Genomic DNA, 21,663 nt, shown 5'->3' on the forward strand with positions numbered 1-21,663 from the left:
TGTCTCTCTCTCTGTCTCTTACTGTCTCTCTCTGTCTCTCTCTGTTATATCCTCTATCGTAGAGACAGATTAGGGTGTGTGGGAGGGCCTTGTCAAAACGCTGCACTATATCACCGCGTGACTTTGGTTCTCTCTGATGCTTTGTTAGTGCAACTTAAGCTATAGCAGATAGTGTTTACAATAGTGCTAGTACTACATCTGGCCTTGTTGAGTCACAACCCTCTCTTGTGAGTGATGCTATAGAAGTGTATGGCGACAGGAAGCATATGCTAGGCCAATTATGTGGCAAACTCTTGGAGATCGCGTAAACAGCCGTAAATGCCTTTAAACCGGCGACTATTCCACATCTTACAAGTTCTCACTCATTTGGTGTAATTTTCAGAGCTTTGATAGTGCCATTTTCTAATCTGTAAACCCTGAAAGCCTAGTTTATGATTCATTTGAAGTGTTTGCTCTGAACACATTGGTAAAAGCTTGATAAAAACCTCAGTCACGCACATTATGACTTCGAGTAAATGTAACTTGTGTACCTTTTCATTTTTGGGTAAGAAAGTGAAATAGATTTTGACTGGAGCAGCAGCAGTGGCTGGGTGGTAGGTGTATAATACTATCTGGTGCTGGAGGAGGAACGAGGAGAGGAGAGGAGCTAAAAGGCTGTGTGGAAATCTCTGTTTAATAATTATGTTCAGACCGAGGGAGGGAGGGAGGGGAGGGAGGGAGGGAGGGAGGGAGGGAGAGAGAGAGAGAGAGAGAGAGAGAGAGAGAGAGAGAGAGAGAGAGAGAGAGAGAGAGAGAGAGAGAGAGAGAGAGAGAGAGAGAGAGAGAGAGAGAGAGAGAGAGAGAGAGAGAGAGAGAGAGAGAGAGAGAGAGAGAGAGAGAGAGAGAGAGAGAGAGAGAGAGAGAGAGAGAGAGAGAGAGAGAGAGAGATTCTTTGAGGTGAGCCTTGACCGTTTATTTTCCTTTACTTTTGTCCGTCCGTTAAAAGACATGCTACATCATTAAGGGGGGAATATTCACTGTGGTGTGGCTGAGTGACGACCCCTCCGACAGGTCAGAGATAGTTCACTCTAGTGATGGGTGAAAAAATCGATACAGTCATTATCGGGATATTATTTTTGACAATATATCTTATCGTATCGATTTTTACAATATCGCAATATTATTTTTGTACTAGTTGGCTGTACTTGCACCAAAACGGCAGTATTTTTCCTTCATAGCTTGTTCTCCATCTTTTATTTCCATGACTGATCAAAACTTTCTCATGGTTCTCTCTTGTCCCTCTGCAGCAGACATATGTGAGCAATATGTTCGGAACATCCAATTGCAATAAAATCAAATTATCGAAATCGCAATACATATAGAATTGTGAGAATCGCAATACATATCATATCGGCACTTAAGTATCATGATAATATCCTATCGTGAGGTCCCTGGCAATTCCCAGCCCTAGTTCACTCCCCCCCCCCAATGCATCCTCAGAATGTGTACACTGCACAACCACTGAGGTAGAAAGGAAGGAGACAGTGTCTTGTCTTTGGTCTTTCCTCATACTGTGGCCATATTGCTGTCTAGAATGTTCCTGGCGAGCAACTCAAAGACTAAGAGAGAGAGAAGAGAGAAGGACAAGGTTTTGACTAAGTGAGCTCTGCGTCTTTGCAGCGTGACTACGTTAATGGCTGCTTTGCTTCTCTCCCCCTCACTCTCTTTTTTATTCAGTGTCCCTCTCTTCTCTCTCTCTCTCTGCCTCTTTGTCTCCTCTCTCTCTCCCGCTCTCTCTCTCTCCCCGTGTCTCGGCGGTGGCGGCAGGAACAGCCCTTTTCATTTGTCTTCATAAGCCTAATTTATTTTCCCAGCCAGATGTGAGCTGACAGACATCACTCAGTGGCCCGCCTCCACCGGGCCCCCAGTCCCCCACCCTAGTCCCCCGCCAGGAGGTCAGGAAAACAGTCACGTCTCCCTTGGCTCCCCCCTCCCTCCCCACCCCTCGCGCTCCCCTGGATCCCCCCCATCAGCATTACTGAAGATGGATGTGTCTTTAAAGCAGAGATTGATTGTGGATATCAGAGTTATGGTGCCATTTATCACGGCCAATATTATTTAGACGAGAGGGATTGAGGTGTAACTTGGAGCCCTCCTGTGTAGTAGGGGGGACAATGTGCAAGGAAGTTTTAATAGATTAGAGACAAGCATGTGTCTCAGTTGCTCTGCGCCTTGTTGAGAGAGTGTGTGTGTGTGTATGTGTGTGTGTTTATGAGGCTGTATTTCAGCCTGTGTGTACTTGCATGCTCTTGCTTGTGTCTATCTAGCTGTGTGTGTGTGTGTGCACGTGCGTGTTCGCATGCGCAGGCTGTTGTTGTCTCCTCCTTTAGATGTGTCTCCATTGATCCCTGGCGATGTGATCCTCCTTCGGAGTCTTTTCTCATCGGACGTTTGATTTATGGCTTCATTAGGATCCTTGTGCTGTCTCCCCCTTTTCCTTTGTCTGTTTCCTCTCTCCCAGGTCACTCCTCTATGGAAGAGCCAAACCAAAACCACTCTCTGTGGGGGAGACAGAGAGAAAGAGACTCATCGACTAAATCAAGCACCTCAACTCTTTTTACAGAGTTCACTTTACCCCATTCACAAATGTTTTTGGGAGGTATTTTTTTGTTGTTATGCATAGGTTGGTTTTCTCATGGTTTACTGCCTTGTGCCGTGAAAGTACCTACCCTGCCAGAGTTGCACCCCGGCTTACCCCCCTCTAAGCCCCTTTCGGGTAAAAGCCTTCATTGTGTGTGTTGTCTTTTATGGTTCTTTGTCTTCTCTCTGGAAAAAGAGGAGGGATGCACTACAACCGACATTCAAATGCATGTGGTCATGTGGCCAACAGTGCAGGACAAACAGCACAGGGTGTAAACCTTGGCACTGAAAAGGAAGTGTGTGCGTGTGCATGTGTATGTGTGTGTTTGTTTGCTCTTGTACATGTGAGTTTGTGTGTGTGTTAGTGTGTCTGTGTTAACCTCCACTTTTTGTGTACAAAACATTGGGAACACCTGCTCTTTCCATGACAAAGACTGACCAGGTGAATCCAGGTGAAAGCTATGATCCCTTATTGATGTCACTTTTTAAATCCACTTCAATCAGTGTAGATGAAGGGGAGACAGTTAAAGAAGGATTTTTAAGCCTTGAGACAGTTGAGACATGGATTGTGTATGTGTGCCATACAGAGGGTGAATGGGCACAACAAAATATTTAAGTGCCTTTGAACAGGGTATGGTAGTAGGTGCCAGGCGCACCGGTGTATCAAGAACTACAACGCTGATGGGTTTTTCACGCTCAACAGTTTCCCGTTTGTATTAAGAATGGTCCACCACCCGAAGGACATCCAGCCAACTTGACACAACTGTGGGAAGCATTGGAGTCAACATTGGCCAGCATCTCTGTGGAAGACTTCCGGCACCTTGTAGAGTCCATGCCCCAACGAATTGAGGCTGTTCTGAGGGCAAAAGGGGGTTCAACTCAATATTAGAAAGGTGTTCCTAATGGTTTGTCCACTCAGTGTATAGCTCACATTTTAAACATAATTTTTTCACTCCTCTCCTATAGCCAGTCGCCTGTTATAACTTACCTTCTTTCCTTCACTAAGAAGGGAATCTAAGTTTCTTCTTTCTCCTGTTTCAAATCCTCCCCGTCCTCGCCATTATCAGAAGTCATGTCATGCAGAAATGTAAAAATAGGCAAGGTAATCACACTTTGTGCTGCTGCTTTTGTCGTCAGCGCGTGATGGAAACGGGTCTAAATATGAGATTAAAAGCTGCCGGTGACTGACGCTATTAGCCAGATATGCCGTAAACTTGACTATCTCCTATAGCGGATTAGCTCAAATTATGCAGGTAGGGAGAGACAGCCTTGATTCCTTCCTCGCCTGTTCATATGTGGGCATTTGAGGCACTCTAAGTTGACAGTGTCTGTCTCTGCTTAGTTCACTGAGACAGGTCGTGTGACAGCAGATGCCTGGCACACTGCTTGAAAAGTGTGTGTGGTGTGTGTGTGTGTGTGTGAGTGAAAGAGAGAGTTATTAAATGACAGAAATCATGTGTGTTTCAAAGTGATTGTGTGTGATTGACTGTTTGTTTCTAGATAACTGCCAAGGAGTGACCAGTTTGAACCTCTGTATCTTTCTGTTGGTGATATTGTTAACTTGTGTAAATCTTATATGATGGGCAATAAGGAAATAAATACAGACTGATGTTGTTATCAAGTTTTCCTGTGAGTCAGTTCAGGTGAAGTCAGTTTGCAATGGTTTCTGTCCAAAATGGCACCCTATTCCCTATAAAGTAGTGTACTATGTAGGGAATATAGTGCCATTTGGGACACATACTTGGATAAGGTAGAACTGGAAGAGATAGAGCAGGTGCTGAATTTGCATTAGCAGGGTCATGTTCATTAGAGCACTCAACAGACATTGTTTTGCAACAGAAAGTGAAAATGAGCGTTTCTTATTGAAAAGTCAAGGTAGTCCCTCCCTGTTTCAGTCCGTTTGCTTCCATTTGATGCTTTATGAACAAGACCCAGGTGCTGAATTTGAATATTACAATGCAGTTACAGTGGGATTCAAACGGTACGATTGCTCTATTACCTGTATCCTCCCCTTTCTTTAAAAACCGAACAACACCACCAAGTTGAGCGATTAAATTGAGGTCCACCATATTTACCTAATGATTATAATCTCTGGTTTAAAGAGTTTCTCAGGTGCTTTTGTATACTTATAAGCCAGTAGTTCTGAAAGTAGTGCTCACGAGCCAAAAGTGTTCCCCGAAAATGGTCTACTATGTGCAGATATGTGCACCACGTCATTGCTCTCTCTCTCGCTCTGCTGTGTGTGCATCTTGCTAGCTGTCACCCAAAGGGCGAGGGGCTGAAGCTCATTGGCTGGAACTGAAATTGCTAGGGGGCTGGTCCACATGGGGGAAAATGAAGGGGAAATGGCCATGTACAACATCCAGTAAACAGTCACTTTCAAACTAGGGATTTCGTGGCTAATTGAGGTAAGACTGTAATTCTGCTCATAGATTATGCATGTAGTGTATGAACTACACATTGAGAGATCCAGCCCAAAGCAGGAGGTTTAAAAAATATTTGCTACTCGCCAATGTCTTTAAGTGTTTGTACTTTCAAGTTAATACACCCCAGTCAGAGAGGGATTTTCTTATCCAATATCCACTCCTCTGGAATGTTTGAGCTCCAACGTGCAAATAGAGCCTGTTTTGAACTCCCTACTCCCATCTCCAATGCAGAGCAGAGTGATTTGCGATGGTGACATGTCCTTTAATGTTATGTAGTAAAAGTTGGAGGGGATTTATCAGCGAGACCCCTGTTTCCCTCGCGCTGAACGCTCTCCTGGGGTCACATGATGGCAGGTAGTTACAGCCTCGCCGCAGTTATTTACCGTCACCAGACTTTTGATTTATGGCCTGCATCCCCCCTCCTCTCTTTCTCTCTCTCTCTCTCTCTCTCTCTCTCTCTCTCTCTCTCTCTCTCTCTCTCTCTCTCTCTCTCTCTCTCTCTCTCTCTCTCTCTCTCTCTCTCTCTCTCTCTCTCTCTCTCTCCTACTCATCACACTCCTCTTCAGTCTTCACTTCCTCTTGTAATAATTGCAGTTTGTGATGTACACATGACATGAAATTGTTGGGTCAGTCCAACGCGCAGCGGTAGGTGTGGAGTAGAGGTTAGAGCGAGTTACTCAGTAATAAGGTCTTTGGCTCAGTAGTGCTCAGTGTGACACGGTTACACAGTAGGTTTATGGCTGGGACTGTGGGCTCTTATTGTGTTATTCTTCCCCCCACTGCACATATGTTTCCCCATGAACGACAGTAGGCCTACATGTCCAACCCTGTCACTATGTTGATGGATTACATCTCTCAAACAGAGACAGAAAGAGAGGGAGGGCGAGAAAGAGATAGAGAGAGATTGAGCAATGGGGGGAGAGAAAGAGAGAGAGAAAGGAAGTGGACGGGTGGTGTAGATGTAGTGAAGGACATGGCAGCTTAACGCCGGCCAAAAAGACTGTGCTGAACACCTGCTCCTGTCTCCAACGCCCCTTCAACTTCCCCATTACCTGTCAATCTATCACATGCAGAACCAGATCAAATATCTGGAACAGGGAGGAAATGGAGGGAGTAGAGGGAGGGAGGAGAGGGAGGGAGGAGTGGAGGCAGAGGGAGAGAGGAAGAGAGGGAGGGAGTGGAGAGGGAGGGAGGAGTGAAGAAGGAGGGAGAGAGGAAGAGAGGTAGGGAGAGGAGAGGAGTGGAGAGGGAGGGAGGGAGGAGTGAAGGAGGGAGAGAGGGAGGGAGAGGAGTGGAGAGGGAGGGAGGAGTGAAGGAGGAGGGAGAGAGGAGGGACAGTTTGAAAGACTAGTAGAAATAGGCTGAACCTTTGCTAGTGAGTAAACTGTGCTTTGGACAGTTCTACATGAAACCTTTAGTTTGTTTAAACTTATTTTGGACTTTTTGTCACCATTTCTCCTCAATCCCATTGTGTGCACCCCTTCCCCTCTGGCTTTTGGACCGGTCTGCTCTCCCCTGCCTGCTCAATGTTTTGGGCTACTCTGTCTGGCCTTTGATTGGCGCCTCTGTGTATAGAGGTGAATCTCTGACAGACAAGCGCCTCTGCAGGGAGGCGGGGAATGGGGTGTCGGATTACATCGACAAGGCTGCTGCCTCTGTGTTCCTGCCTGTGCGTGTGTGTTCCTGTGTTTTTGTGTGTGTGTGTTTGAGTCAAGGGTAGGAGAGTGGGGGGATCTGAGCTCATCAAGGTGCATTAGTGCATGCATCACCAATTCCACCCCTCTTTTATTTTTGATCCTTTTCTCTCTCGCTCTCTCCACTGCTCAAACTCTCTCTCTCTCGCACTCTATTTTTCTTTTTCTCTTTCTCTGTATTTGTGTCCCTCTTCCTCTCTCTCTTTCTCTCGCGCCCTCTATTTTGCTCTCTCCCTTCTGTATTTTTCTCTCTCTCTTACTCTGTCTCTCTCTCTCTCTCTCTCTCTCTCTCTCTCTCTCTCTCTCTCTCTCCCTGCTCTCCCCCTTAGTGTCTGAGCTCTTGTGATTTACGGTAATTATCCATCGTTGGGGTCATCTATCAGGCTCGCCGTTGCTAGGCGATGGAGACAGCTGTGGCTGGCTGGGCCGTTTTCTGGGCTGCACTGTTGTCTTGTGGAGGGGATGGGGGTGGAGGACAGGGGGAGGGGGCTTGCTCAGGTGAAGTTGGGCTGGCTCGATTGTCAGGCCTGGGCTGGGCCTGACACAGAGATTTAAAGTCACAGGTGCCGTTATACCGCACACGCGCGCGCGAGAGAGAGAGAGAGGGGGAAGGAAGGAAGGAGAGAGGAAGGGGTATAGATGTTGAAAGGGGGCAGGTGGAATTCGAGGGAAGTGTTTGAGGGGTAGGGAGGGATGTGGGGCGGCAGCTTAAAAGGCACAGGTGACTTGTGTGCCAGTGTGCGTGAGAGTGTGTGTGTGTGTGGGGGGGGCATTTAAAAAAGGGATTTATGACGGCAGATGGACATTTGATTTGAACTTGGGGCCTTGCAAAAGCGCGGATGTTTTAGGGGCCGTGAAAATTAGGGTGGAGGGAGACAGAAAGGATTTTATAACTGTTGGCAGGTGTGCCTTGGAGCCTTATGGCTGTTTGGGCCTGTGAGTTGTGTTTCTTAGCCCTCATAGACTGGGTTAACTGTGACTGGACCGTTGAACTTTTCACAAAGTGGTAACTACATTATGACGTTGTTATTAGTTTGACACATAGATGGGGTCACTTTACCAAAACAGCACACACACACACACACAACCCTACCCTCTCCACCCCTCCCTTTACCCAGAACTAATTACAAGCGTTTAGTGTTTGTCATTATGTTGTGGGGTGGAAGATTAAGAACACCTCTCTGTTAATTTGTAATCAACTGTTTGTTAATTAGCTAACCTGTTGTAAGTAGCCTTAAGGGCCCTTGTGTAATTAGCTAAGCTGCTGGAAGCGGCGAGTGTGTGTTGACATTGACCTGACGCGTCCACTCGACCGTCCCAGCCACTGTCATGTCTGTCCCCCTGTCGTCCATTGTCACGGTCACCCTGGACAAGGAGGTGGCCTCCAATCAATGATTATACCCTCAGCCATTGTGTTTGTTCAGGAAACACACACACATAATGCACACACTGGCTTGTAATACACACACACACACACACACACACACCAGGCATGTACGGGCACACACACACACACACACACACACACACACACACACACACACACACACACATACACACTCTTTTGAACATTACATTTTCATATAAAACATATAAAACAACATCCCACCTAAATGAACAGCATCTGTGTTGGAGCAGTTTTTAACTCCTCACTTCAAAGGCACTTGTTTACTCTCCTGCCTCCCGTCATTGTCTCTGGTAATTAAACGGACGCGTTGAAATTTATGGTTTAATTATACAGAGCTTGTTATGCAGAGGAGACGACGGGGATGAGCTGATATGCCCAATAAAAATAAATACATTCCATATTGTTTTATTGAACCTCTGTGTGCGTGCATCGCTTTAGTTCAGCTGCTCAGGTCAGACTGTTTGTTTGTGTGTGTGTTTGAGTGTGTGTGTGTGTGTTTGAATGTGTGTGTGTGTGTGTTTACTATACGTGCATGTGAACACACACATGTTTTGGCCCTCTCCTAACAAGCTAGTAACATGCTCAGTGTGTGTGGGTGAGAATGAAAATAGAAAAGTGAGATGAATTGCGATCGATCCGTGCTGGTTCACTCTATTGATCCCGTGGCACATTCCAACCCAGCTGTACTCCGCCAAGTGCATTCACTCAACTCTTCCTCTCAAAACATCCCCTCGTTTTTACATCCCCCTCTTTACAGTCAGGCAGGAGAACCAACAAACATCTTGCTAAATAAATATGTGGGTGTGTGTGTGGGTTAGTGTACAAGAATGCATGGTGCAGAAATTATGTCTGTGTGTGTGTGTGTGTGTGTGTGTGTGTGTGTGGTGCTTCTGTTTTATTTATAGAGCCAGGTCTATTAATACCCAACTCAAAGATCAGTTCAGAGAAACAAGCCAAGAACACACACACACACCTCTTGTATCTACACACACATACTGTACATGTACACCTCACACCTCCCCTTCCTCTCTTTCAATATGTCTAAACCTATACACAGAACAGTGCTACCTGTCTGCCAGGTAGTAGTTTTTTTCTCTATGTCCTATAGATTTGTCATGTAAGAGCTGTTACGGCACAACACTGCAGTGTCCAGTGTGTGCATTTCCCATCATAATCTCACATTTTCATCTCAAGAATAATAATTGTATTTTGTGCTGTAGTGAAGTCACTAAGATATGGTACTACTGTATAAACACAGAAGGGAATAGAACAATCCGGAAGAAATTATTTTGACATGACTTCATCGCCTCACTCTTCACCCTTGGCTAACACTTAAGCTAACAAAAATATTAAAGGTTATGAGGCCACATTACAGTAACTGTAACTATGCCTTGCGAGTTGTGTATACATCAGCTGTCAACCCCCCACCAACCTTGTGGGGACACACAATTGATTCCCGTTCAAAATCCTATTTTCACTAACCCCTAACCTTAACCCTAACCTTAACCTTAACCTCAAAATCCTAAACCTAACCCTAACTCCTAAACCTTTAACCCCTAACCCTAATTCTAACAACTTAGATGCGGAAGACATATTTCAGTTGAATGCATTCAGTTGTGCAACTGACTAGGTATCCCCTTTCCCTAACCCTAACACTAATTCTAACCCAACCCTAAATCCCTTAGAAATATACTTTTTTCATGTGGGGACTGGCAAAATGTCCCCAGTTGGTCAAATGTAGGTTTGTTTACTGTTCTTGTGGGGACTTCTGTTCCCCACAAGTATAGTTAAACATGTCCACACACACACACACGCTCCGGCTCTGTCTACAGGAATAGTGTGTGTGGCCACCGCTCCACTCTGCTCCGGCCGGAAGTTTTCTCAAATGAGTGGAGATAAATTGGTACGGTGAGCTGGAATGGCGCAGCAGTTATTTAAGGCTCTGTAGGTGCTTGGCCATATGTTCTATTCTTCCACTCGGGAGGGGCTGACGTCAGCGGTTGGACCAGTGTGGAGGAGGACAAGAGAGACAGAGAAGCGCGGGAGGGAGGATAGGGGAGGAAGAGGGAAGGAGGAGGAGGAGGTGGTGGAAAGAGGTGGGGGTAGCAGTGGAGGGGATTTATTTTAGGAGAACCTATATCACTCACATCTCCAGACTAGATGTTAGGACTTAGGAAGACGATGCAAGGGAAACAAATCATGTATTGCAGAAATTGATAGTTATCCTATAGCTTTTGATTTCCATATATTTTACAAATACTTTTTTACCTTTAAGTTTTAGGTAAGATGGTCCCTCCAGTGGTGCTAAACTCCAGACACTTACAGTAGATATCCATTATTTCTTACACATCTACATGTAGCCTTCTCTATACGGTCCTGTATACAACTAACTGTGTCATGTAGGGTGGGGAGTGGAGGGTGCCAGGCCCAGATGCCTGCCTGCTGTTGTGTACCTTTGTGCCTACACTCTTAGAAAAAAAGGTGCTATCTAGAACCTAAATGGGTTCTTCAGCTGTCCCCATAGGAGAACCCTTTGAAGAACCTTTTTGTTCCAGGAAGAACCATTTTGGTTCCATGTAGAACCCTATTGGGTTCCATGTAGAACCCTTTCCCCAGAGGATGCTACATGGAACCCAAAATAGTTCTACCTGGAACCAAAAAGAGTTATCCTATGGGGACTGCCAAAGAACCCTTTTGGAACCCTTTTTTTCTAAGAGTGTACTGTCAGGGGAGGGAGGGGAGGGCCTCGGTGAGCAGACTGACATGCAGGCAGGCCACTGCTCTCTCACGTTAGCCGCTCCAGAGGAATCCACAACCCAGCATGCTCTGTCTGCTCTCCCTCTCTCTGACACGGCGGGCCGGCAGCAGACATTACCATAATTGGGTTTTCTACATGACGGGACAGAATAAATAATAATGTCATTTTATTTACAACCCCCTCGTCCCGGTCCGAGGAGCTATCACCCCCACCCCTCCTCCTCATCCCCTTCACATCACCCCCACCTCCCCCCTCCTCCTCTTCTATCTCATCCCTCTCTCTCTCTGGCTGGCGCGAGTCGTCTCGTCGGGCTGCCACGCCGCGCAGGTCAAGCGATGGCTTTTTGATCAGCTCCTGTCCAAAGCCATCAGGGCTGAGAGGACTGTAATGGAGGAGCGGGGTGACAAACAGAATGTAGGGGAAGGAATAAGACTGCCAGTTTCCCATTAGAGCATGGGCTAAATGGCCCCTGGCCCCCACCTCCCTCCCAGCTCCCCATACCCCCACTAGCCCACTCCAACACCAGCCTAAATCATATGAGTGAAGGGGGCCGGGATTGGACATTAGTGGCGCAAATGACTGCGGTGATTGCACCCCTCTTCCCAAAATCACATCAGATAAATAGTGAAATGTGTGTAAGTAAATAGGAGGGGTGTTGGGGACGGGAGATGGGGTCGGATGGCGGAGTAACTGACTGGTCTCGTCCCCCGTTCTCTCCCTCCCTCTCGCTCCCTCTCTCGTTTCATCGCCTTTCTGCTTTTCTTATCTGTTTTGTTTGGGTTTGACAGCGGCCAAATGGTGAGGCACCGCCGGCCTGACAGAGAGTTTTATTGATTTAACAACTAGCAGATTTCGGCAAAGACAACTAAAACACAAAATGGAAGGGCCAGACCGAGATGCCAAAGTTTGAGGAGAAATTATATGACGCTGAGCCTACTCTGCTAAAACTCTGATATGCATGTGATTACATTTAATTTGTTATCATTCCCCAAATCAAATTAAACCGAATAGTGTGTGTCACCTCCAGCCTTAACATTATTTTGAGACAGCACAGAGTGAAAATGAACACAGTCATCCTAGACTCATTAATCATAACACTGTCTAAACCCCTGTGTCTCTGTCTGTCTGTCTCTCTGTCTGTCTGTCCACCCTCCAACAAGACTACACACATCTGGAAACTCCCTAATGTGAGACGAAACTAGGGTTGACTTTGTTTGGTAACAGTTAAAGCTTCCCTGTTACAAGTCCACAGACATGCAGTTGCCATGTTACTGATAGTGCTATTGATACTGTAGTTTCGTTGCGCATAATATAGATGAACTATCCACTAACCACTTTCTTCAAAACAATGTAGATCTTCCGTGGTGTTGATGATGTTTAGTGTGTGTGTGTGGGGGGTGCCTAGAAATGGCGTGGCGTTTAGTGTGTGTGTTGCGGTGACATGGTGTGGCTTGATCCCGGCCGTTTGTGACAGCACAGGCCTCGGACACATCCTGGCCGCGCCACCACCTGTCCCCTTGATGGCGAGGCGTCCCGCAGCAGAAGTGACAGGCGCCTTTACGCCCGTGCAGATGGCCCCGCTCACAGCCATCACCCGCTCGGCAAGCTAAACCACCGGGGACGGCACGCCAAACTCCTCCCCTTGCTCCCGTCTCTCCTCATATGTGTGTCTAGGTCTAGGACACATTGAGGAGGCGTGATTCGGTCACCAGTCAGATTTTGAGTAGTTGTGTTTGATCGGCTTTCATGAATGGCTGAACTGATAAAGCTGTTCTATTTATGTTTAGTTTTTAACATTTGTTGGCGTTGTCATCTGCTTGCGATTTAATCACTGTGTCAAAATACGGTATGTAGATTTTATCGTTTTGTAATTCTCTACCTAGGCCTAATTTTTAGATGGGTTTCATCATAAGATCCCATATTCATGGTTTCTGAAGCCTTCCACTTTCCAACCTGTGATTCTACAGATGTTTTATGCCGTTCTTTTGTCTGCAGGTTTTGATTTCCCTCTCTTTGTTGTTTCCATGACAACATGAGGGGATAAGCATTGATTGACAGCTATCGTAAAAGGGTTTCCTTCACGTCTTGTCGTTCACCATTCCCTGCCCCCTCCCCGCCTCGGCCTGTATTTTGTCATTCACTCACAGATATTTTTCTTCCGTTCCATTCTCCCTTTCATTCCGTAGATTTGTGGAGCTGCCAAAATGCCGTTTTTGGCACCGATGATGTGGACATAGTTATTCACAAGGGTAATTCACATGGGTTCACTGGAACCAATCAGAGGCTAGTGATGACTGAATAGCCATTTTACTGTATGATTTCATAGTCCTCTTTCTTTTCAAGCACAGGTTGGCCGTTGGTGAGGGGAAGGCTGGCATAATAACGGGGAAACGTCTTACAGTTAGAGTTTGTACAGTATATAGCTAATGCTAATCTGCTGTTTTAGGGATTTTCTGAGTTTTAGGAACTGTCTCAGCTTCTGTCTGTCAGTGGGATTGAAACACAGCCAGGTTCTCCTGTGCTGCGCTCGTTTCCCTCCAAATCCTGTCAGGAATCAAGAGAATGAGGAGAATACAGTTTGTGGCTCGTTTTGGAGAGAATGGCATATCAGTTACAGACAAAAAATACAAACCTATAGACAACGTTAGGGCCTTTTATGTCGAAAGCTACCGTGTTAAAACAAACATGTATGAGAACATGCGAATGGCATACACCAATGCGGGCACACACACACAAACACACACGCACGTGCGCACACACACACACACTTCCGTATGCAGCTGCTCGCCTTTTTTCCCTCCCATCTCCTCTCAGGCAGCAGTAAATGGTGCCAGTGTACATATATCAGGTATTATGTCCACTTAGATTATGATATGACAGGTTAGCGTGCTGTTTGAAGCTGACAGCACATCTGTTTCATCAGGAGAGACTGATACTGGCATCTAGGACACACATCTCACCATGGAGGAAGGAGATAAAGGGAGAACTGAGGGGGCCGTCTTTTCTGTCTCCCTCCCTTGCTTCGTCTCTCTCTCCCTCCCTCCACCTCTTTTTACTCTCTCTTTCTCTCCCCACACCTCTCCCTGGCTCTCTTGCTCGCCAGCTCTCCCCTGCTTCCTGTCTCTCCTATGTTCTACTTGCTCGCAGACACACTCACAATATTTCCCTTACTCTTTCCCTTACTCTTTCTCCCTTGCTCTCTCTCTCTCGTACCTGTTACATTATGTTTAAATTTTTTCTCCACTTGGTCTATCCTGTGCATTCTTTAATTTAATCCGCTGTGTTTTTTATGATAAGTTGTTTACACACTGTATGTGTCAAGGACAATAATACAGAACACCATGTATTGTATGACCCATATCCACTTCCACCTCTCAATAAGCTGTCAAACATAACAGAGACAGTCAAGAGGAGTGTCACTCCCCTATTTGACATTGTAGAGATGACTTGACAGTTCTAGTTTTTATTACTGTCTGGTATTTAATATAAGTGTATTTATTAACTCAGTGAGAGTGGCCTTTGGTACATGAGTGTGGGTGAAGGAGATGCTGCAACATCCCAGAATGAGTGTTTTGTTTCCCTCCCTCCTGATCGGTTGCGTAAGCTCACCATGTGAATTACTAAATAAAATGAAGTTCACTGTGTGTGTGTAAATGATTGGGTGTAGAGATAAGCCATGGGGGAGAAGGAGAGGAGGAGAGTCAAGCAGCTGGCTAACAAGGCCAAGCAGTTAGTGATATCCTAGGGAAACAGGAGGCATGGACAATGAAATAGGGAGTAAAGAAGGAAAATGTCAGGATTTATGTGTCTTTTTTTCTCTAGGAAACTAGATTTTTTCTAGACACTCAAAGACGCACGCACGCACACAGATAAAAGCCCATATTTCCTGCCACAGATTATTCATCACAATGTTTTGTCAGTGGTCCTGTTAGTGCATTGTAAATCTTTTATTTCACTTTGCTGACCTCCTTTTTCCCTTTTCTCTATCTCTCTCTCTTCCAGCTTACTCACCAGAGGACGAGTTTAAGGCAGGAGCAGTCGATGAGGAACACCTGCAGGATGACGGGCTGTCACTGAATGGGGAGGACACTGCGTACCTTTGCAACGAGGAAGAGGATGGAGGCCAGCCGCCCAGCTACCGGGCCTCTCCGCTCAGCAACGGCACCAACCCAGACGCTGGTTACGGTTCCCCGCTCAGCGATGCCAGCGACCGGCTCACAGACTTCAAGAGCACCTCCTCCAGGGATGGCCATGAGAGGGAGGAAGCCCCCCTCCCCTCTGGCCCGAACAATGGCCTCTCCCTGAGGGACAGCCTGGCTCAGATGAAAGCTGTCTATGCAAACCTGATCTCAGATGCCTCCTGGTCCAGCATTGCCATGGACATCATGAAAGCCACGCCGGCTACTGCTGGCGCCATCCCCACCGCCACCAGCCCCACCACTACCACCACACACAACAACAACCACAGTGAGAACAGCAACGTTAGCAGCCACCACCACAATGGGAGAAGAAGTACCGCCACCGCCAACCACCACACAAGCAGTGGCAGTGGCAGCTCTAATGGCACCGCAGCTACCTCCATCAGTAGCAACAGTGGCACCAGCAGTGGCGGTGGTGGCAGCTGTGGTGGTGGTGCTAGTAACGGTGGGGCTGTGGCCTATGACTGGCACCAGGCAGCCTTGGCTAAGACCCTCCAGCATACCCCTTACCAACTGCTGCCTGAGCCCAGCCTGTTCAGCACGGTGCAGCTCTACCGCCAGAACAACAAGCTCTATGGCTCAGTCTTCACCGGCGCCAGCAAGTTCCGCTGCAAAGACTGCAGCGGCGCCTACGACACGCTGGTGGGGCTCACGGTCCACATGAACGAGTCGGGCCACTACCGCGACGACAACAAGGACAGGGAGGAAGAGAGGGGCAAGCGCTGGTCCAAGCCCCGCAAGCGCTCCCTGATGGAGATGGAGGGCAAAGAGGACGCTCAGAAGGTGCTCAAGTGCATGTACTGCGGCCACTCCTTTGAGTCTCTGCAGGACCTGAGCGTCCACATGATCAAGACCAAGCATTACCAGAAAGTGCCTCTCAAAGAACCGGTGCCAGCCCTGGCCACTAAACTGATGCCCTCTGCCAAAAAACGAGCCCTCCAGGACGCCCTGGTATCCCCATGCTCCCCAGACACTGTCCATGGTAGCGGTGGCCACATGCCCCAAGTGGACGTTGGGAAAGACCCCAAGTCCACGACAAACCCCTATGTCACACCCAACAACCGCTACGGCTATCAGAACGGTGCCAGCTACACTTGGCAGTTCGAGGCTCGCAAGGCCCAGATACTGAAGTGCATGGAGTGCGGGAGCTCCCACGATACACTGCAGCAGCTGACTGCCCACATGATGGTCACGGGCCACTTCCTCAAGGTCACTAACTCCGCCTCAAAAAAGGGCAAGCAGCTAGTGTTTGACCCAGTGGTGGAGGAGAAGATCCAATCCATCCCTCTGCCACCCACCACCACCAGGCTTCCCGTCCCCAGTGTCAAATCTCAGCTTATCTCCCCTGCACTCTCCTGCGGCTCTGATGAAAAGAGAGAACCGGAAAACGAGAGGATGGAGGCGAGCGAACCCAGGGAGAAAAAGATCAAAGAGGAGATGGAAGAGCCAGGTGAGAAGACTGAGGTGAACGCTGGGTCGTATAAGTATCTGACAGAGGAGGACCTGGAGGAGGCTCCTAAAGGAGGTTTGGACATCCTCAAGTCCCTGGAGAACACTGTGTCCAGTGCCATCAGCAAGGCCCAGACGGGCACACCTCAGTGGGGTGGTGGCTACCCCAGCATTCATGCTGCTTACCAGCTCCAGGGCCACATGAAGCATGCAGCACTGCACTCCTCGGTCCAGAGCGTGCAGATCCAGCCGGTGTTCAACAGCGGGCTCCGCGGCCTGGTGACTCAGGACTCAGGCTCAGTGATCCACTCCCCCAGGAGCCCTGCATCTCCGCCCTCTCTCAGGAGCAACGTTACTGCCATGGAAGAGCTGGTGGAGAAGGTCACAGGGAAAGCTGTTGCTGCTGCTGTGAAGAAAGAGAAAGAGGAGAAGATGGTCAGCTTGGACCGCCACAGGCATCCATCCTCCGTCAAGTCGCCATCTCCTATACTGAAAGAGCAGAGGGACCACCACTTAGCGCCCAATGACCTCACCGTCAGGGAAGCCCCTCGTGAGGAACAGCAGCCCTGGAAATGTGGAGTCGGAGCTGGTTTGCAAGAAGGAGCCCAAAGAGAGCCTGGTAGACAACCACCACAGCCATTCAAAGAACGGCCCAGAGACTCGCCAGTCACCCATTAACGGCACCAACAGCATGGGCATCATCACCGATCACTCACCAGAGATGCCTTTCATCAACCCCCTCAGCGCACTTCAGTCAATCATGAACACCCACCTGGGCAAGGCCTCCAAGCCCGTCAGCCCCGCGGGCGACCCGCTGGCCATGCTCTACAAGATCAGCAACAGCATGATGGAGAAACCGGCCTTCAACCAGACTCAGGCCAAGCAAGCCGAGCCCATCAATCGCTACTACCAGTACGAAAGCAACGACCAGCCTATGGACCTGAGGAAGTCCAAAAACAGCAACAGCAACAACAACAGCAACAGCAGCAGCAGCACTGTCATCAACAGCAACAGCAGCATAAATGGTAACAAACCCATCACATCCAGCCTGTCTCTGTCTGACATTTCTTCTCCTCTGAGAGAGAATGCTTTGATGGACATCTCAGACATGGTGAAGAACCTAACAGGCAGGCTGACGCCCAAGTCCTCCACCCCGTCATCCATCTCAGAGAAGTCGGACGCAGATGGCAGTGCGTTCGAGGATGCTCTGGAGGACCTCTCCCCGGTCCAGAAGAGGAAAGGGCGGCAGTCCAACTGGAATCCCCAGCACCTCCTCATCCTCCAGGCTCAGTTCTGCTCTAGCCTGCGGGAGTCCCCGGAGGGCCGCTACGCCATGACGGACCTCGGCCCCCAAGAGCGGGTCCACATCTGCAAGTTCACGGGCCTCTCAATGACCACCATCTCTCACTGGCTGGCCAACGTCAAGTACCAGCTCCGGCGGACTGGCGGGACCAAGTTCCTGAAGAACATGGACTCCTGCCAGCCTGTGTTCCTCTGCGGTGACTGTGCCTCCCAGTTCAGGACTGCGTCCGCCTACATCGGCCACCTGGAGTCTCACCTGGGCTTCAGCTTGAAGGACCTGTCCAAGCTGTCCAATGAGCACCTACGGGAGCAGCAGGCTGCCTCCAAGGTGATCACAGACAAAATGACTTTTGGCAGCACCCTGGCATCCCTGACCGCGCCAGACGACGACACTGGTTCAGTTTACCAGTGCAGGCTTTGCAATCGGACATTCGTCAGCAAGCACGCGGTCAAACTGCACCTCAGCAAGACCCACGGCAAGTCACCAGAGGATCACCTGGTGTTCGTCACTGCTCTTGAGAAGCTGGAGAAGTAGTAGAGGGGACTGGAGCTGAGGGAAGAGACAGATAAACAGACAGAAAGACGGCTGTGTAACTGACCAGAATTTCATTGCACTAAAATAACATTGTTCACAGTTACTGCACTGGGCCGAACTGAGCCGCCAGAAATCAGTCTTATTTTTTGTTGTGATACTGCCTGACTGGACCATGTCTTTTTATTTTTGTTATTTTTTTGGCCAAGCTTTTTTAACACTTATTTTGTAATGTATTTATATGCTATTTGTCTGATCTGTGCATGTATTTTAGTGAACCAAGGTTAAACACAAGTTTTCTTTTATATTTTCATGACAGAAAAAACTACTACTGTTTCAATGGTGACTAAAGTGGTGACCGGAAAATGAATTAGGGGGAAAAGAAAACTGTATAATACTTGATATGAAGAAGGTGAAAATTCATTGTACACACCAAAAGAATGGAAGAACCCCTTGAAAGACTGAAGTAGCACCTTTATAGACGTTTAACATTTTATTTGTAAAGAGAACATGTTTTAAGATATTCTGCATTTGTCAAAATCTGTTTAATTTGAAAGATAAATTATTTTCTTCTCTCGGTTCTTGTCACACTGCAACATATTTGATAATGAATGGCCTGCTCAGAAATCTGTCAGTGTATTACAAAAATAAACAGATCATGTAAACATTCGGAGGAATTGAAATGCTGCTTCCGGTTACATATCAATCAGTGAAAATGAATGGCCGTACAGTATGCAAGTTTGCTCCCCAAAATTTTTTTTTTTATGTGAAGTATCACTTATAGTAATTTTCCAATTGTATGGTTTGTTACAAGTTCCTCTTTTTAAATTTTGCCGCTTTGAATTCAACCATAAAAAGAACTGTCCTTTACATGTAAATGACTCGCAGTGAAATGTCAAGCTCCATAAGGGATATCTTGCCATTTGCAACAGCTCAACATTCTTTGTACTTAAAGGTGTGTGCATTCTTTAACTTTTATATCATCATTTTATATAAAAAATAATAATAATAATTACAAAAAAAATGTGTATATAGATATATACTGTAGATCCACAAAAATGTCATTTTTTATGAAATATGAATTTAGCTTCTTTGGCTTGGTTTACAGAAATGATTTTAATTATACTTGCATCCAATTTGATGCATGATATGGTGTGAAAAAAGAATTAAGCGATGCACAATGACTATACATTTCAATGTTTTATCAATGATATTGTAAAAAAAAATATTTCTAGCACCGATTAGTTTGTTTCATTTTTTTTTTCTCAATTGTAAAATAAATCTCAAAGCAGTTCTTGTTAACATTCATGCATTTGTGATTGTGTGTTCTTTTTGCGTGTAAGTACATAGACACAGTGAAAAGACTGGAGCTACCTTCGATAGTTCTCTGTGGTTACTATTTTCTGGTGAAGAAAATAAATAACACACTTATAGGTGCTCAGATGAAATACTGTAACTACATACTCACCTTGCACAACGTTCTGTGTTTACAAGGTTATATAAGGTGCAACATTATATTATAACATATCACATAAAATGATATATTACGTGTACAGTACACACAAAATAACATTAGCTTTCTTTCTTCATTGATACACATTAAAATGTCTAAAAAAACGATAAAAGTCTATAAAAAAAAACGAGTGTCATACCACGGACTGATGACTGAGCATCATCATATAATGATGATGATGATGGTGATGATAAGCCGTAAGGGTGTTTATTGTGCTGTGAGCCCCATGCTAGGCGTGTGACTGGCCTTTGGAGTGCCTGCACTGAAAGAATCAGTGTTGTCTTCATGATGGGAATGAATGTGCTTGTGCCTGTCTTCCGGGAAATGAGTCAGATGGGTGTCTGTTCCATTTGATTCAGACTGCTGACTGTCGACACTGAGCAACTCAATAAATAACACAATTAAGATGTTACGCAATGCGTATTTTGGACTGAAACTATACTATTGTATGAGTTTCTCTTGATAATGTCACACAGCCAACTCTTACAAGAGTTAATGCAATAGATCAGGGACAGAAAGATTAATCATAGTATCAACCCACTGGGCACACAGTGGTTGAATCAACGTTGTTTCCATGTAATTTAAATGAAATTACGTTGAACCAACGTGGAATAGATGTTTAATTGACATCTGTGCCCAGTGGGAAGTGACCTTTGTTTGAGCTTTGCTGTAGTTTAACAGTCTCCTCTAGCAGCTGTAGAGAAACGGCACCATCAAGAATTTGATCTCATCTCTCCCTCAGGTCTCAGATTTCAGACTGGGTACTAACTAGACTGTATCAGCAGAGGGGTACAACAGTATTATGACTTACATTCCTCATTCTCAAAACGTGTTGTATTGGCAGAGTGTGCTCTGCCTATCACTGTCACACGCATGCACACACACACACAACACACACAAATAAGTAGAGTCTTTGTGAAAATGATGCACCTTTTTGATCCAGCTGTACCTTAGTATGTGCTACATGGATTCGGTGACAAAGGAAAACAGAGAGTGAAGATGAACCAGAATGAGGATGCAGTTTTCCTGGAAGGGGTTTTGGGGAGATGGGTTATAAAACAAACAGAGCAGATAAACAAGGAACACTTTGAAGAGATACCGTTCAATGCACACAATAAATAAAAAAGGAAAAACCTTGTAGGTTTGTCAGTTTAATACCTTACAACTAAACCTGTAATTTTGCTCTGCCGTCAGATCGCTGTCTGTTGAGCAGATAGAGACTCTCTCCCTGCTTTGTTAGAGATCAGCACGCTGTTTCCTGTGCGTATTCTATGTAAATTACATGCGATAATCGCAGCGCAGGGCACAATGCTGGTTCCCGCGGTGCAAACGGAAACCGAGGGTAGATAAACACAGTCTGGGCAGATTTGCATAGCTTTTGTGTTTTCGGCGCGCAGAAACATGCGCCCTGAGGATTCGTAGGGATTTCCTCGAGGTTTTGTATTAGTAAATGCCGACTTCCTCCCAGGGATCGGTCCATTATGTACAGGAGCAGCAGACAGAAGTGGGTGTAGAGAAGGGGCACAGACAGAATAACTAAATATTACCTGGGCTTGTAACATTATGTGGAGGTGAACATATCAACTTCTCTGCTGCTCCTACTGTAACAAAATATGAAAGAAGAACAATCGCTACAAATAAGAACCTACTGTAGCCTACAGTATAGGGAAATGTTCCCTAAATGTAAAGGTGTATGTAACATTAGTCACTCCTGAGCTCTATCAGATCTCAAGAGTTCAAATGGATGAGGAAGTGTGTGTGTT

General features: G+C 46.6%; 1 protein-coding gene across 1 annotated transcript in view; it reads left to right on the forward strand.

Moving 5' to 3' along the window:
* The window catches only part of LOC121559728 (teashirt homolog 1-like), a 38,796-nt gene extending 19,101 nt beyond the window's left edge, over positions 1-19,695 (forward strand). The window contains 2 exon segments of the mRNA XM_041872830.2: positions 14,908-17,087; positions 17,089-19,695. Of these exon segments, the coding sequence (XP_041728764.2) occupies positions 14,908-17,087; positions 17,089-18,390 (3,482 nt within the window). The 3' untranslated portion in view covers positions 18,391-19,695.
* Positions 19,696-21,663: the final 1,968 nt, after the last annotated feature.

The sequence above is a fragment of the Coregonus clupeaformis genome, unplaced genomic scaffold, assembly GCF_020615455.1.
Source record: "Coregonus clupeaformis isolate EN_2021a unplaced genomic scaffold, ASM2061545v1 scaf1506, whole genome shotgun sequence".
Lineage (NCBI taxonomy): Eukaryota > Metazoa > Chordata > Actinopteri > Salmoniformes > Salmonidae > Coregonus > Coregonus clupeaformis.